General features: G+C 47.7%; 1 protein-coding gene across 3 annotated transcripts in view; it reads left to right on the forward strand.

The window, feature by feature from the left end:
* Positions 1-724: 724 nt before the first annotated feature.
* The window catches only part of Sufu (SUFU negative regulator of hedgehog signaling), a 99,498-nt gene continuing 83,773 nt past the window's right edge, over positions 725-16,449 (forward strand). For all 3 annotated transcript variants that reach the window (XM_036171484.1, XM_036171473.1, XM_036171474.1), the window contains exons 1-2: positions 725-1,101; positions 5,458-5,592. In XM_036171484.1, the coding sequence (XP_036027377.1) occupies positions 920-1,101; positions 5,458-5,592 (317 nt within the window). In that variant the 5' untranslated portion in view covers positions 725-919. The remainder of the gene's footprint in view (positions 1,102-5,457; positions 5,593-16,449) is intronic.

A 16,449-nucleotide genomic window follows, 5' to 3' on the forward strand; every position in this document is an offset into this window, starting at 1 on the left:
CCCGCTGGTAGTGGTGCACACCTTTAGTCCCAGCACTCCGAAGGCAGAGGCAGGCAGATCTCTGAGTTCGAGGTCAGCTTGGTCTGCAGAGTGAGTTCCAGGACAGCTGGGGCCACACAGAACCCTGTCTCGAAAAATAAAACAAAAATCCCTTGAAGCAAAAGCTAACAAAGGTTATCAAAAATACCCGTAGCTGGGTGCAATATTATCTAAAGGTTTAGAAACTGCTTTAGCATCTCTTTTCTAGAGCTTAAAACCTTGATGGATGAAAATATTCAGGTGAGGAGAAAGTTGCGTAAATGCTTTTAAAACAGCCAGGCACTTTCCCTTGAAGTGTTTATTTCCCTGCCTCTTCAAGTTGCTTTTAGTCCCTAGCACCAAGAAATATTAGGGTTGTAATATATTTCTAATAACACACAAATAATTGGTCAGTTGTCCAATTTATCTTAAAATTGTGTATCAGCAAAATAATGTTAACCGCTTTGTTGGAGCTTCTTAACAACTTTCACCGGATCCTAGCACCTCTAGGTACCCCATCTCGGTTTAAAATTGGGTTCCTCCTAACACTAGGGGGAGGCCAAGATCCTTGGGACGCTCCAACACAGGGGTAGGGAGGCGGGGCCTATTGCAAGCCACGCCTTCTCCGCTTGTGACTGGCAGCGGCACTAGCCAGTGGATGCCAGCCAAGGGCACGCCGACGCCCCGCCCCCTGGAGCTCCCCGCGGTCCCGCAGCACCCTCTGGCCGACTCCGCGAAGGCTCGGGCTTGGGCGGACGGAGCACCGTGCGCAGGCGCGGAGTCAGACCTCGCCGTAGCCCCCATCGCCTCGGGGAGTCTCCTCCACAGTGGGTCCGCTGGCCCACCGGGGCGCTTTCCCTCCGATCCCCTCCCGGGCTCCCCGCGCGCCCCACGCGCCCCGATGGCGGAGCTGCGGCCTAGCGTCGCCCCCGGCCCCGCCGCGCCCCCGGCCCCTGGCCCTAGTGCCCCTCCGGCCTTTGCCTCACTCTTTCCCCCCGGACTGCACGCCATCTACGGAGAGTGCCGCCGCCTTTACCCTGACCAGCCGAACCCGCTCCAGGTCACCGCTATCGTCAAGTACTGGTATGCTCCGGGCCTCGGGGGGACGCGGGCCGGCCGGGAAAGCTTCGAGCGCCGGGGACGAAGTAATTTGCAGGAGCGGGGAGGAAGAAAACGGTTAAAGTACTTGGGAACCGGGAGCTTCCTGATGCTGGGGAAGGAGTTAAGACAGAAGTTGGGAGTGGGGACAAAGGGTTAACGGATCCCTTGAGTGGAGAGGGGGTAACCGGGATTAGGAGAACTGGGGGTGTATGCAGGAGCGGAGGGGGACTGTGAGAGGGAACTGTAAACGTGGAGAAAGGAGGGGGCGCCTGTAGTGGGTCATTAGTGGGCTCGGGGAAGCCAGGGGGCGGCTGGAGTAGAATGGAGGAGGTGAGGCGGGGCCTGGAGAACATTTGAGAGGGTTTTGGAGGGCACGAGACCGCCTAGTCTAGGGCGGTCCGGGGACCAGGACTCCCTTGTGGGCAGGAGGGAGCAAGATGAGGCCACTGTGCCTTTGATGAGTGAAGAGTCGAGGAGACAGCCTTCTTTCGGGCCCCTCCGGAGCGCAGGAGCTTCTGTCATTCAGAGCGAAGCTGTTGCTCCTGAAGGTTGACAGAGCAGCCCTTCCAGATAAACTTTTTGCTTACTCTGCACAGTTCTTCCCTCTGCAGGGCTCGCTTCTGGCGTTGCAGCTGCTTTTGCTTTAGGACGTTAGTTAAGAACAGGCTCAGGGAGAGCCGTGCTTCGGCAGGGATTGAAGGGGATCGTAGCGTGGGAAGTGCATGATGAAGACCTGAGCTGTGAGCAGGGGCAATGATGTGCAGCCTGAAGAAGCGCCTCCTGTCATATCTTCAGGATTTCAGCCGGTTTCTCTGGGAAGTTCAAGATAACTTCAAAGTTGCTCAGTAAAGGATCAGTTTTCAAGTGGACTGGCCTTGGTGTAGAAACGACCCGTTCTGATTTCCCATTCTCGTTTGCAACCCGTTCCTTCAGTCAGCCGTCAGACAAAACAGGTGTTATGGGGACGAGTTCTCATGGTCTTTCTGGACCAAAAATAAACCAAGAGGTGGCCACATTCACGCAGGAACTCAATGTATTAGGTGATGCCTTTCAGTGGATCTTGGAAGACTCCCAGCTTGGGGTATTGGCAAAAGGTGGACCTGAAGGGGGAAGTGGATGTCTTTGCTGGTTACACCCCCTTTAGGGCTGAGTCTTGTTCTTATGTGACATCCTCTTACTGCCTCTGGAGATGGCACTTAGGCTGTACAGGACTGAGGCTAACTCCCTGTGTCAATGGGAGGATGATACAGAGAAAACTGACAGCCTGGAAGGGCCTGGGGCCCGGCCTCTGTCCTAGCCGCCAGGAGGTATGCATCTGTGGCAAGCACACTGTTTCAAGAGTGCTTCTGAGTGGAAAACAGCTCTTGCTAACTGTTTGTTTGGTTGGTTTTGTTTTGTTTTGTTTTGAGCCAGGATCTCACTATGTAGCTCTGGCTGTCTGGAACTTACTATGTAGAACAGGCTGGCTGGCCTCAAACTCACCGAGATTCCCCTGCTTCTGCCTCCAGAATGCTGGGATTAATGGCGGGCACCACTGAGGTCAGTAGCTCTTGCTAACTTAATCAACCATTTTAATTGCACTTTTATATTTAACTATGTTGTGAACTTGCCCCATGTTATAAGAGAGAAGAAGCTGGCCTTCCCATGATGTTTGCGCTGATCTTAAGTGTGAGGGGAAATCCCTGTGAAGAATAGGGCGACTGGCTTTATGTCACTACATGGCTATCAAGGGAGTTGTGTGTTAGAGGTATTAGAAGCATTATGCAAAGGACCTAGAGAAGTTACAGCATTTCCCCCACTTTCTACTGGAAGCTTGTAGTGAGGCAGTATCCACAGAGGTAGACCAGCATGTGATAACAATTGAGAAGGCATGTATGTACAGCAATTTGTGAAATAAGAAATGCCACCGAGATGCAGGAATCTGAGAGGAAACAGCTTAGGGACTGGTTTCTTTGGGACTGAGAGGGATTTGCAGAATTGGGGTACCGAAGTGTATCCATAACTCTTCAGTTCTCATAGCAGGGTGACTGACTCAACCGCTTGGGTCTGGGTATAGGATTTCTTTGGGGTTTCAGGGGTGGCTTTTTAGCTAGTGGTCCCTGGCTGGCAGGGGTACCCCAGCTAATAGTTGAGACTTTCACAAGCAAGGTAAGGACCAAGGCAGAGAGGCAGAGCCTGGTGCCTTGGGTTCGCTCTAGTCCTGCAACTACCCTGTAGAGAAGACAGGTGTTGGGGAGTTAAGGGAAGAGGTGCTTTAGGCCGTTAGATCATGTCTTTTTTAGTCTTTTGAGACAGGGTTTCTCTGTGCTGCCCTGGCTGTCCTGGATCCCACAAAGATCTGCCTGCCTCTGCCTCCCAAGTGCTGGGACTAAAGGCATGGGCCACCACTGCCTGGTTCCCTGACTTTTTGATGTGATCTCACCTGGGAGACTGTCTGAAGGAGCTACATGCTGACAGGTGGAGCAGGACAGCGCACAGCATCACTGCTTGTTACGGGGTAGACCTAGGCTGCAGCAAAGACTCTTGGGGGTTTCCAGAAGGAAGTTGGAGAGAATATGGAGCCTGTCTGTTTTAGGGTTCTGCAGCCATAATGGGGTCCTTTTCTTTCCTCTGTCCTTCCCCAAAATGTTTCTTTCTTTCTTTCTTTCTTTTTTTTTTTTTTTTTTGAGACAGGTTTTCTCTGTGTAGCTTTGTGCCTTTTCCTGGATCTTGCTCAGTAGACCAGGCTGGCTTCAAACTCACAAAGATCCGCCTGGCTCTGCCTCCTGAGTTCTGGGATTACAGGCGTGTGCCACCACCGCCCGGCTCCCAAAATGTTTCTAAATCCAACTGGTTATGGGTTTAGTGAAATCACAGTTGAAGACAAACATAGAGGCCAGGCGGTACAGGCCTTAATTCCAGCACTTGGGAGGCAGAGGCAGGGGGATCTCTGAGTTCCAGGACAACCAGGAGTACACAGGAAAACCCTGTCTTGAAAAACAACAGACAAACAAACAAACAAACAAACAAACAAAAGGCAGACATAGAGACTTGTCCCTTTACCTGACCCACTCAGGTGAGATCTGGGCTATTTGTAGTGACTTTCTTTCTTATGAGTTCTAGAAATAACTTAGCTGCTTCTTTTTCCCCAGAGAGTAAGGATTTCTGCAAAGACTAATAACATCCTGGCAAAGAGGATGAAACCAGACTTACTGGTTTTAAAATAGGGTTTGAATTGCATGGTCCTGGCACACTTGCTGGGATCTCCTGTACCACGTCTTTTATTTGGTTGTTAGTGTTCCCTTAGTAGTTCAGCCTGCTTGAAGTGCACTCCTAACCATGTTCCAGAGCCAGGCAAAGATTCTCCAGCCTGTGGTCCATGTAAGGCAGCTCAAATGTGGAGTTCACGGGCTCAGTGCACACTTCCTTCTGCTGATTGATGGTTTCTATTTCGTGCGGTGCTGCTCAAGTCTACTGTGTTTTCCTGTCTGTTCTGAAGAAAAGCGGTTTTGTTTGTTGTTTGTTTTGTTTTGCTTAAGCACTGATTGCTAAAAGGACTTTTATTGAATTAAATAGCCAGTGCGGTAATGACTGGATCTCTTCCTCAACTGCTTCTCTGTTGGATTTATGCGGAAATTTAATGTGGTCCTTAGGAGCGTCAAATCAGGAACTGTCCTAGCCCTTCCTTTGAGACGAATGCCTCCTGGGATGCTCTTTAGAGTGCAGGTGTGGACAGGGTTCAGCCTGGTTCATGCTGAGTGCTCTGTGCAGAGCTGGGCTAGCTGATGTTTGGACTTGGTCACTTTGCAGCGACTAAGTTTTGATCTGTGTATTGCAGGCCAGGATCTGTGCAGACCAGAGGCTTTGTGTGTATTTAGAAGACACAATAATAGAAGACACAATGCAGGCTTTCAGGAACTAGCTGTCTAAGAGACAGGTGTAGAATGAAACCTGTACTGCCAGGTGTGGTGTCCATTGGGCATGCTCTGGATAGTCATTCAACAGAAGCTGTCTCTTACCTGGCAGCCTGGCATGCTGTCAGGCACCATAGGAGACTCCGTCTGGAGTCAGCAACTTAAAATAGGCAAAGCAGAGTGCAACCAGCATGTCTGCCTCATTTCTAAAATGGCCCTGCCTGTCGGAGGGAAGAGAAAGGAACTTGTTGATGATGTGACATCACGTAGCCTCAGCTGCTCTCCCTTGGCTCAGCACTAAAGAGGTTGATTTTTTGCCTTCCTTCAGTTATCTTCTGCTTTAGGTCCCTCTAGGATGGGGCTTTTGGGAGCAAAGAAGAGCCTCCTACTTGCTCTTTTCTGGTTTCCAGGTTTAACTTGACACCTTGTGTTTTGTCTTTTGCAGGTTGGGTGGTCCAGACCCGTTGGATTATGTTAGCATGTACAGGAATATGGGGAGTCCTTCTGCCAACATCCCTGAGCACTGGCACTACATCAGCTTTGGCCTGAGCGACCTCTATGGTGACAGCAGAGTCCATGAGTGAGTGTATGCCACCTGTCTTTCTTTGACCCTAAGCTTGTTTCTGAGTTTTATTGAACGTGTGTGATAATAGTGATTCTAGGAGGGCACTTTGCAGTGTTACCTCTCTGATTATGCCTTCTGCTTGTTCTGGCTGGCCTGGAACTTGCTGTGTAGATCAAGCTGGTCTTGAACTTTTGGTGGAGGGGCTGCTTGTGGAATTACTTAGGTTGGTCTTGAACCTCCCCATCCTCCCACTTGAGCCTCCTGAGTGACAGGGGTTGTAGATGTGTGCCACCAAACTTGCATTCAGCTGTGCTGGGATTGCCCACTTCATTTTTAGCACTGATCTGCTTCTGTTCTCTGCCGTATGCCTTTTAAAATCTTACCCTTTTTGAGGCTAAAGAGATGCTCAACCATGGCTCAAGTGATTAAGAGCACTGGCTGCTCTTCTACAGGACCCAGGGGTTCAATTCCCAGCACCCACAGGGCAGCTCACAGCTGTCTGTAAATCCAGTTCTAGCAGATTCAGTGTTTTCTTTTGGCCTCTGCAGGCAATAGGCACATAACTGGTGCATAGACATACATGCAGCCAAAATACCCATACATTTAAAATAATGGAATAATTCAATAATTTTCTCTCTCTTCTCCCTGATTTCTCTTTATAATCACCTAATATATGTTTTAACTCCAAAGCATATTTTGATACCAAGCAAAATATAATTAACTTAGTATTTAATCTTCTAGAATTGTAATTAGGATAATTATAAAAGCTAACAACATTTTTTTAAATCACTGATTATGCGCTGAGTACTCTTCTAGTTATTTTGTACATATGTGTCACTAATGAATTTAATTTTCAGCATAACATTGTAAAACTGGTAGATGATAATATGTGCCCCAATTATAGAGCTTATAAAACTTAATTAATATCATTTCTCAGCAGTGTGAGGGCCAAAATTGATTGATTGATTGGGTGATTGATTCAGAGTCAGGATTTAGATGTTGACAGTCTAGCTCCACAGGTCAGACTCTTTCAGGATCAAACACAGGTCCTCAGGCTGTATCATGTAGCTATATCTTCAGTTCAAGTAGACTAGAGGCTGAGTTTTTTTGAGACTCATTCTCACTATGTAGCCCTGACATGCCTGGAACTCATTATGTGAAAGTATTTAACACAGTAACATGGGAGATATTAAGAACTACAAAAGACTGGGAAAAAGTTATGATCATCTTCGTTAACAGATCACCATCTCCAGAGTCGGTCTCTACAGAGTCAGGACAAGAGGAGCCTTGCTACCTTTCAATTGGCCTAAGCTGACTGCCCCCAACCTGGATAGAAGAACGATGGTGGAGGAGGGCCCTCTTGCTACCAGAGTCTCTTGTTATTGCTGTCCTACAGACGAGGAAACTGAATTGCTCAAGCCTCACATCTAGGTTATAAAAGAACTGGAATTTGAATTAGACTGAGTCCAGAGTTTGAACTCTTAAATTACTGCATTATACCATACCAACTCTTTGCCCACAGGCCCAGGCTAGCTTTCTCTGTCTTTTGTTAGGCTCAGCAGCCAGGCCTCCTCTCTTCTCTAGCACATGGCAGGTAGTGTCTGTGCCTGTCTTCACAGCCTTCAGAATGGATCAGCAGAAACCTTGGGAATAGACTTAATCTTGCCTGAGTGGGGACCTGTTTTTGGTTGTTGTTTATTTTTATTTGTTTATTTTTAAGTGCGTTGGTGTTTTGCTTGCATGTATATCTGTGTTTAGGATCCCCTGGAACTGGAGTTACAGACAGTTGTGAGCTACCATATGGGAATTGAACCTGGGTCCTTTGGAAAAGCCAGTGCTCTTAACCACTGAGCCATCTCTCCAGACTTGGGGACCCTGTTTTGCAGTATTAATAGTGGAGCTAGAATGATTTAAAAAAGTATGAGGAAGTAAAGAGACTATAATTATATTGGTTTTGGGAGACAGACTGACCTATATCCCCTTGAGCTAGAGTTGTAGGTGGTTGTGAGCCACCTGATATGGGTGCTGGGAACCCAACTCAATATCTCTGGAAGAGCAGGAGGTGCTCTTAGCAACCTTCAGAGAGTGCCAGTGAGATGCTTTACTAAGTAAAGGCACTTGCTGCCAAGCCTGATGATAACCTGCATTTACTCCTGGAATCAAGTTTTTAACCTGAAACCCACGTAAAGATGAGGGAGAACGACCTCCCTAGCTGCTCTCTGACCTCCATACTCCTGACATGGTACACATGTGCACATTCATCCTCATACATAGTTTTAGTTAGGGTTACTGTGTGATGAAACACTGTGACCAAAAACAGCTTGGAGAGGAAAGCATTTATTTGGCTTCCATATCCTAAATCAGAGTCTTTTGAGGGGCCAGAGTGAGAACTCAAACCAGACAGGAACCTGGAGACAGGAGCTGATGACCTGGAGACAGGTCACAGAGGAGTGCTTGTTCCTCATGGCAGCACCCAGGTCCACCAGACCAGGGTAGTACCAGCCACAAAGTGCTGGACCCTCCCAGGTTAATAACTCATGAAGAAAATGCCCTACATGTGGTGGCACACACCTTTAATCCCAGCACTCAAGAGGACAGCCCCGGCTATATAATGAGTTCCAGGACAGCCAGGGCTATGTAGAGAGGCCCTCTCAAAAAAGCAAAATAAAAAAAAAAGCTTCTTGTTGTTGTTTTTGTTGTTGTTGTTGTTGTTGTTGTTGGTGGTGGTGGTGGGTGGTGGTGTGTGTGTGTGTGTGTGAATGGACGGACACATGTGTTCATGAAGGCTAGAAGAAGGAGTTGGATCTCCTGGAGCTGGCATTACAGGCAGTTGTGAGCCTTCTGATAGGGGTGGTGGGAACGGAACTGTGCTCTTCGGAGAGAGCATCAAGCACTCTTAACCACTGAGCTGTCTCTCCAGGTCCCCTCTCCTCCATGAGGAATCATTACCTCTTAAGTATAGGCACAGAAATTCAGTATAGGTGTTTGCTGTACAGGTGGTAAAGTCAGAGCTGTATCTGGTGGCACCAGAGTCTGTTCTTTGCCACGGTGTCGTCCTGTTTCTGTTGTCCCATTATGTCTCCTAATAGCATCCTTCTCTTTGCCTCACAGTTTGTTGAGCATAGAGACAGGCGTTTCCTCTCGCTCAGGGGCAGGACGGGGAGCCCTGGTTGATAATCCTGAGGTGAAGAACAAGTGATTGGCATGGCCATTTCCACCCACATTCAATAGTGGGAACAGGATGAGGACAGTTGTGTGCCCCAGAGCTGCTAGTCATACAAGCATGCAGAGCTGAATGTGGCTCCCCAGCACCCACAATAAGCTGGGCATGGTGGTGCACACCTGTAATCTTAGCACTGGGCAGGTGGAGACAGAAAGATGCCTGGAGCTCACCGGCTAGTTAGTCTTACTGTATGGTAAGCTCCAGGCTCAATGAGAGACCCTGTCTCAAAAAATAAGGTGGGAGGCAATGAAGTCAGACTCCTGTTGGCGAGTGGTAATAAGGTGAGAGGTAGCTGTGGCTTGTTCCTTTGTCTCTCTGACCTTTTGTCATTTACCCCAATATCTGGCTCCAGGTTTTTTTTTTTTTTCTTTTTCTTTTTGAGCTGAAGATCGAACCCAGAGCCTTGCGCTTGCTAGACAAACGCTCTACCACTGAGCTAAATCCCCAACCCTGGCTCCAGGTTTTTATTAAGACCAATTAGGATTCGTACTGCACCTAACATCAACCTGTAGTCTCCACACATGTGCACACCTACATGAACATGTACATACACACACATCACACACACACACACACACACACACACACACACACACACACACACACACACACACAGCACGAATTGTTCTCTGACCCTAGATAAGTTTATTAGAGTGCACAATATTTTGGGGAACACAGTACCGCCACACACACATATACACATACACACACATATATATGTATATTGCTATTTGGATGCTGAGACTGTACTCAGTCCCCCAGCCCATGCTGGGTGCACACCCTACCACTGAGCTACACATTGCAAGTATAAAAACATAAAAATAATGTCCAGAGCCAGGTGTATCTCTGTGAGTTCGAGGCCAGCCTGGGCTACAGAGTGAGATCCAGGAAAGGCGCAAAACAGAGAAACCCTGTCTAAAAAAAACAAAAAAACAAAACCAAAAATAACAAAAATAATGTCATGGGATCTCATGGTATTTTGACGCATCTATAAATCATGCAGTGCTTATACAACTTCATGTATTTATAATTTTTGAATGGTTAAAACGTTTGCAATCCTTTTTTAGCTTCCTAAAACGTGCAGTGCTCTCCTGTTGCTCACAGGCACCTGTTATGCATGTGCACCCCTGGGTTTCTTGAACTTAGTCCCCTAGTTGCCTGACCAGCTTCTCCCCATTCTGCTCTTCTCCTCTCTCTGTGGCCCTGTTAACCACGATTCCACCCCCACCCTACCCCCATTTCTGTGAGTGTATCAAAGGGTTTCTCTGTGAAGCCCTGGCTGTCCTGGAACTCACTCTATAGACCAGGCTGGTCTCGAACTCTCAGAGATCTACTTGCCTCTGCCTCCTGAGCACTGGTTTGTTTTTATTCTTGACTATTTTTATTTTAATTTTATGTGTATGAGTGTTTTGCATCCTCTAGAAGAGCAGGCAGTGCTCTTAACTGGCTGAGCCCTCTCTCCAGCCCTTGGCTTGGCTTTTGAAATAGGGTCTCATGTACTTGCTTCAAACTTGGCATACTGCTGAGGATGACATTGAACTTGTGATCCTCCTGCTTGCTCTACCCCACTTCTGGGGTTGCAGCTGTATGCTACTGCAGCCAGGTTTATGTGGCTCTGGGGCTGGAGCCCCAAGCTTTGTGCATGCTAGGCAGACACTACCAGATGAGCCACACCCTTAGCCCAAAAGGCTTTGAAGAAGCTGTTTCTAAAGTTGAAGGATAAAATAGAATCTAGCTTGGAGTACCAACAGGGGACAGCAGGAGGGTTTTCTAGAAAGAGAGACGCTACCCACTATGCCTGCAGTAGAAGAGACTGCCCTTTCCCAGTGCCCACACTTGGAAGGTGTCAGATATCTGAGCCTGAGCTGCCAAGTGCTTGTCAGAAACCTGCAGCCCTGGCTGTTTTCTTTGTGGCCTGGCAGTTATGGACAGAGTGGGGAGATGTGAGGGGCTGTGAAAGCGGTAATGTCAATGCCTTTCTCTTAGGGTTTCTGGCAGCTCCTGGGACCTCCAGAAGCCCTCACTAGACAAAAAGTTCCTGAGGCCCGAGGAAGGCCTTTGAGGCTGGCTAACTGCAGTGTGTTTGAAAATGAGGACAGCTGGGCGTTGGTGGCGCACACCTTTAATCCCAGCACTCGGGAGGCAGAGGCAGGCTGATCTCTGTGAGTTCGAGGCCAGCCTGGGCTACCAAGTGAGTTCCAGGAAAGGCGCAAAGCTACACAGGGAAACCCTGTCTCGGAAAAAAAAAGAAAAAGAAAGAAAGAAAGAAAGAAAGAAAGAAAGAAAGAAAGAAAGAAAGAAAGAAAGAAAGAAAAGAAATGAGGACAGACTTCCCAGTGAGAGTCTGGACTGGTCCCAGAGACTGTCTTCATATGGCATTGACCCAGAGGTTGTGGCCCGATGCTTAGAGCCACACTTCAGCACCATGGGAGAGCTAGGCTGTGCCCCACAAATGCTGACTGGTTGACAGACATGGCATGTCTACGTGGGTTTGGGGTTGTTCTGGCCTCACCTGAGGGCTGGAGCTGTGGCTGGCAAGCTTCCTGGAACTGCCTTGACTGAGGCGGTGGAGAGCCTTCTTTCCTTTCAAGGTCTTCTTTACTGGAGTGTTTCATTGAAACACTGGACATAGATTAACTTGTCCACTTGCTATTTAGTGTGGACTCATCCCCTGCAGTTGAGGCAGGTTAACTTTCCTTTTTCAAAGTTTGCCTTGGGGGAGCTCTGTAACATGCCCCTTTATCTGCTGGGGTCTCCAGCAGAACCCTGCCTTGGCTGTGTGTGCTTGTCTTGGCCTTGCCTCCCCGTGGATCTGAGTTTCTCTCTCTCCCTGGAGTACCTCACAAGACCACCTGCGTGCGACAGTTCCTAAGAGAGCCTGGTCCCCAGGGTAGCCCTGCTGAGTTCAGCAAGCTGGAGGAAATGCTTTGTGGGGTCAGTAGAGGGCAGGCCACTCTGAAGCCCCAGAGCTGTTTGGTTTCAGGGTGACTGAAATTGAGACAGTCGCTGCTAAGGCCAGGGATTCAGACCACTTGGGAAGAGTGGGAGACCCTTTGACTTGGGCTGAAAGGAGTAGAGATCAAGAAGGGGCCTGGACTCTTTTTGTTTGTTCGTTTGTTCATTTCATTACATTTATTTGGAGAGTGGTACAGACACATGTACCCCAGTCCGTGTGTGGAGGTCAGAGGACAACTTGCGGGAGTTGGTTCTCTCTTCACCATGTCGGTCTCCAGGACCAAACTCAGATGGTCAGGTTTGACAGCAAGCTCCTTTACTCCACAGCTCCATAGACCTCTTATTTATGATGACTGTGGTCTGGGTATCAGATCCAGGGCTTTGTGCATGCTAGGCAGGCTCTCTAGAAGCCCAGGCCCTAGACTGAAGTTTCCAGTGCTGACAATTCCTTCCCTGTCTACCTGAAAAGCATGTGGTATTTTGTGTGTGTGTGTGTGTGTGTATGTGACTGTGTGAGTGTGAATGTGTGTATGTGTCTGTGTGTGTGTGTCTGTGTTTACATGTCTGTATATGTGTAGATGCATGTGTGTATGTGTATATGTGTATGTATGTGTGTATGTGTGTGTGTATATGTTTGTGTGTGTGTGTGTGTGTATGTGTATGTATGTGAGTGAGTGTGTGTGTACATACACTAGCTCATGGAGGCCAGGACTTGACTTTGGTTATCTTCCTCTGTCACTCTCCGCCTTATTTTTTTGAGGCAGGATCTCTCACTGTCTTACTTGGGGTAATTATTGCTGTGATGAAACACTATGGCCAAAAGCATCTTGGGGAGGAAATGTTTATTTTGCTTATACTCCCATATCACTGTTCATCATCAAAGGAAGTCAGGACAGGAACTGAGCAGGGCAGGCACCTGGAGGCAGGAGCTGATGCAGAGGCCGTGGAGGAGTGCTGCTTGCTGGCTTGTCCCTGACAGCTTGCTCAACAGTTTTCTTGCAGAAGTCAGGCCCCGCAGCCCAGGGGTGGTCCCACCCATAATGGGCTGAACCCTCCTACATCAATGGCTAATTAAGAAAATGCCCCATAGGCTTGCCTATCCCCTGCTCTTATGGAGGCATTTTCTCAGTTGAGGTTCCTCCCCTCAGATTACTATAGCTTGTGTCAAGTTGACATAAAAACTAGCCAGGACACTCACTGAACCTGGAGTTTGCTCTTTCAGCTACTCTGGCTGGCCATTAAGCCCTCAGAATCCACCTGTTGCTGCCCCTCACTCCCACAAGGGCTACAGACTTATACCACTATGCTCAACTTTTATGTAGGTGACGAGGATATGATCTCAGGTCCTCATGATTGCATAGCAAACCTTTTCCCACTGAGCATCTCCCCAGCTTATACGTCTATCTACAGCTATATATTTTTTTCTGAGACAGGATCTCAGGTAATCCAGGCCGGTCTTGGAGCTATATACCTAGCTGGGCAGTGGTGACACAGGCTGTTAACCCCAGCACACAGGAGATGGAGGCAGGCAAATCTGAGTTCAAGGTCATCCTGGTCCACAGAGTGGATTCCAGGGCAGCCAGGGCTACACAGAGAAATCCTGTCTTGAACAAACCGGAAAGAAAAAAAAAAAAAGGAAGGAAGGAAGGAAGGAAGACAGACACTTAAGTACACCCGAGGATGATCTAGAATGCCTAATCTTCCTACCTCCACCTCATAAGGAGCCCTGATGAATGATCTTCTTACCTGTCCTAGTAACCCTGAAGCTTTCCAACCAACTCTCAGCCCCAGAGGACTAGGTTGTACAGCACACACCTATCAAAGTGACATTGAACCCTCTTTAAAATCCACGTCAGGCTAGGTGGTGGTGGCGCACGCCTTTAATCCCAGCACTCAGGAGGCAGAAACAGGTAGATCTCTGTGAGTTCAAGGCCAGCCTAGGCTACAGAGTGAGATCCAGGACAGGCACCAAAACTACACAGAGAAACCCTGTCTTGAAAAAACAAAAACAAAAACTTCACGTCAGGACCTGGAGAGATGGCTCAGCAGTTAAGAGCACTTGCTGCTCTACCAGAGGACCTGAGTTTGGTTCCCAGCACTCACATTGGGCAGCTCACAGCTGCCCACAGACTCTAGCTCCAGGTGACCCAACATCCTCTTCTGGCCTCCATGTATACCTACACACTCAGGACATACATTCATATAAATACAAACATACACATGAATAAAAATGCTAAATTCACAACATTGGGAGCTGAAGAGATGGTTCAGTGGTTAAGAGAATGTACTTCACTTGCAGAGGACCCAAGTTCATTTTCCAGCATCCACAGTGACTTACAACACAACTATCTTTAACTCCTGAGAACCTGAGTTTAAGCCCTGAAACCCACATGAAGGTGGAAGCAGAGAACTGACTTTCTAAGTTGTCTTCTGATCTACACACACACACACACACACACACATGTAATTATATTAATAAAAAATTAGGTTCTGTGGCCCTGCTCTTAGCTGCCCAAGGGGGGGCGGGCTTAGCTCCTGTCTCACTGGGCTACTTCATAGAGACCCCACGGATGAGGAAGCTTCTGAGCAGCAAATAATGTATTCAGAATCCAGGTGTGTTAGGATTAGAGCAGTGCTTCTCAATCTGTGGGTCACGACCTCTTTGGGGGCCAAACAACCCTTTCACAGGGATCACATCTCAGATATCCTGAGTATCAGATATTTACATTGCGATTCATAACAGTAGCAAAACCATAGTTATGAAGTAGCAACAAAAATAATGTTCTGGTTAGGGCTCACCACAAGATGGGGAACTGTATTACAGGGTTACAGCATTGGGAAGGTTGAGAAGCACTGGCTTAGAAGCTGGTGACAAAACAGAAAGCTGTGCCAGTCCTCTCTACCAAGTAAAGCAGTAGTTTTTAAGCTGTCTTCTGTTGTTCCAATCTTAGATGGTCTTTTAGTAAAAAACCCAGAGCCAGATATCAGGGTGAAAGCTGAAAGATCAGAGAAGTAGAGCAAGCCAGCTGCTAGTTCTTACCTCTACGAAATCCTCAGCCTAAAGAGAGTGAGTGCCTGTTTCCTCACACCTTATATACCTTTCTCTGTCCAGATATTACTTCCTGGGATTAAAGGTGTGTGTGCTTCCCAGTACTTGGATTAAAGGCATGTGCCACCACTGCCAGGCTCTCTTCCCAGTGTGGCCTTGAATTCACAGAGATCCAGATGGATCTCTGCCTCCAAGTGATAGTGTTAAGGATGTGTGCCACCACTGCCTGACCTCTATGTCTAATCTAGTGGCTGTCTCTGTCTTCTGATCCTCAGGCAAGTTTATTAGGCTATACAATATATCACCACAGTCTTCCAAAGTGACTATCATTTTGCATCCCAGCCAGCAGTGAGTGAGGGTCACTTGGGAGGAGGAAACCCCAACTGAGGAAACACCTCTGTTAGACTGGCCTATATGAAAGGCTATGGGGCTTTTCTTGATCTAATTATTGATGTGGGTGGGCCCATCCCATTTGGGATATTGCTACCCCTGGACAAGTGGTCCTGGACGGTATAAGAAAGCAAACTAACTCAGGCGGCGGCGGCAGTGAAACGCCTTTAATCCCCGCACTTGGGAGGCAGAGGCAGGTGGGTCTCTGAGTTCAAGGCAAAAACCTGGTCTACAGAGTGAGTTCCAGGACAGTTCTGTTACACAGAGAAACCTTGTCTTAAAAAAAAAAGAAAGAAAGAAAGAAGAAAGCAAGCAAACTAAACAAGCCAAGCCAGGAAGGAGAGTTCCTTCATGACCTCTGCGTCACTAAAACTAAAACATGCAGTTTCTGTGATTGAACTTGGATCACCAGTTTTATGCATGTGCCTTTGCCAAATGCTGAGCCACCTCACTGACTTCGTCATCGATGTCCGTCCATCTTCCTTCCTTTTTTTCCTCGAGAGGGGGCACAGCAGGCTCTCACTGAAGCTTTGTCTGGCCTTGAACTTGCAGAGATCCGCCTGCCTCTGCTGCATTTAAAGGTGGCCCATCTGTAGTTCCTGTTTCTTAAGGACATCTTGTTTTTAGGTTTTGGTGATTTTGAATGAAGCCAATGTAAACACTGTTTTTTATGTAGATTTTTGTGTGAATATCCTTTTGTTTGGGGGAATAGGTATGGTATGTACATGCTGGGTTGTATGGTAAAAGTATGGTTAGCTTTGTGAAAAACTGCCAAATTGTCTTCCAAAGTGATTGCATCATTTTGCACCCCAGCCAGCAGTGAGGGCCCCTGCTTTCTGTCCTCAGTAGGAGGTGTGGAATGGTATCTCATTGTTTTAATTCACATGTCTCTAATGACATAGAGTTGAACCTATTTCCTCTGCCATCGGCCCTTTGCTTTGAGTTACATTCTCCCTCTTCTTAGTCCCATGCATTCCTCTCACGTCATGAATTCAGGAGTGAGGCTGCTCAGGTTTTCTGGCATATTTTCCTTTTGGTATTTTATTTTATTTTATTTTGAGACAGACTCTTGCGTTTCCCATGCTGACCATCAACTCTCTGTGGCCCACAATGACCTTGAACTCTTGGTTGTTCTATCTCTACTTCTCCAGTGCCACCAACCCTTGGTTTATGAGCTGCTGCAGAGCCAACTTAGGGTGTTTTTCATGCTAGGTAAACAGTCTACCTATTGAGCTCTATCTCCAGCCCCACTTTG

This window comes from Onychomys torridus, chromosome 1 (assembly GCF_903995425.1).
Source record: "Onychomys torridus chromosome 1, mOncTor1.1, whole genome shotgun sequence".
Classification (NCBI taxonomy): Eukaryota; Metazoa; Chordata; class Mammalia; order Rodentia; family Cricetidae; genus Onychomys; species Onychomys torridus.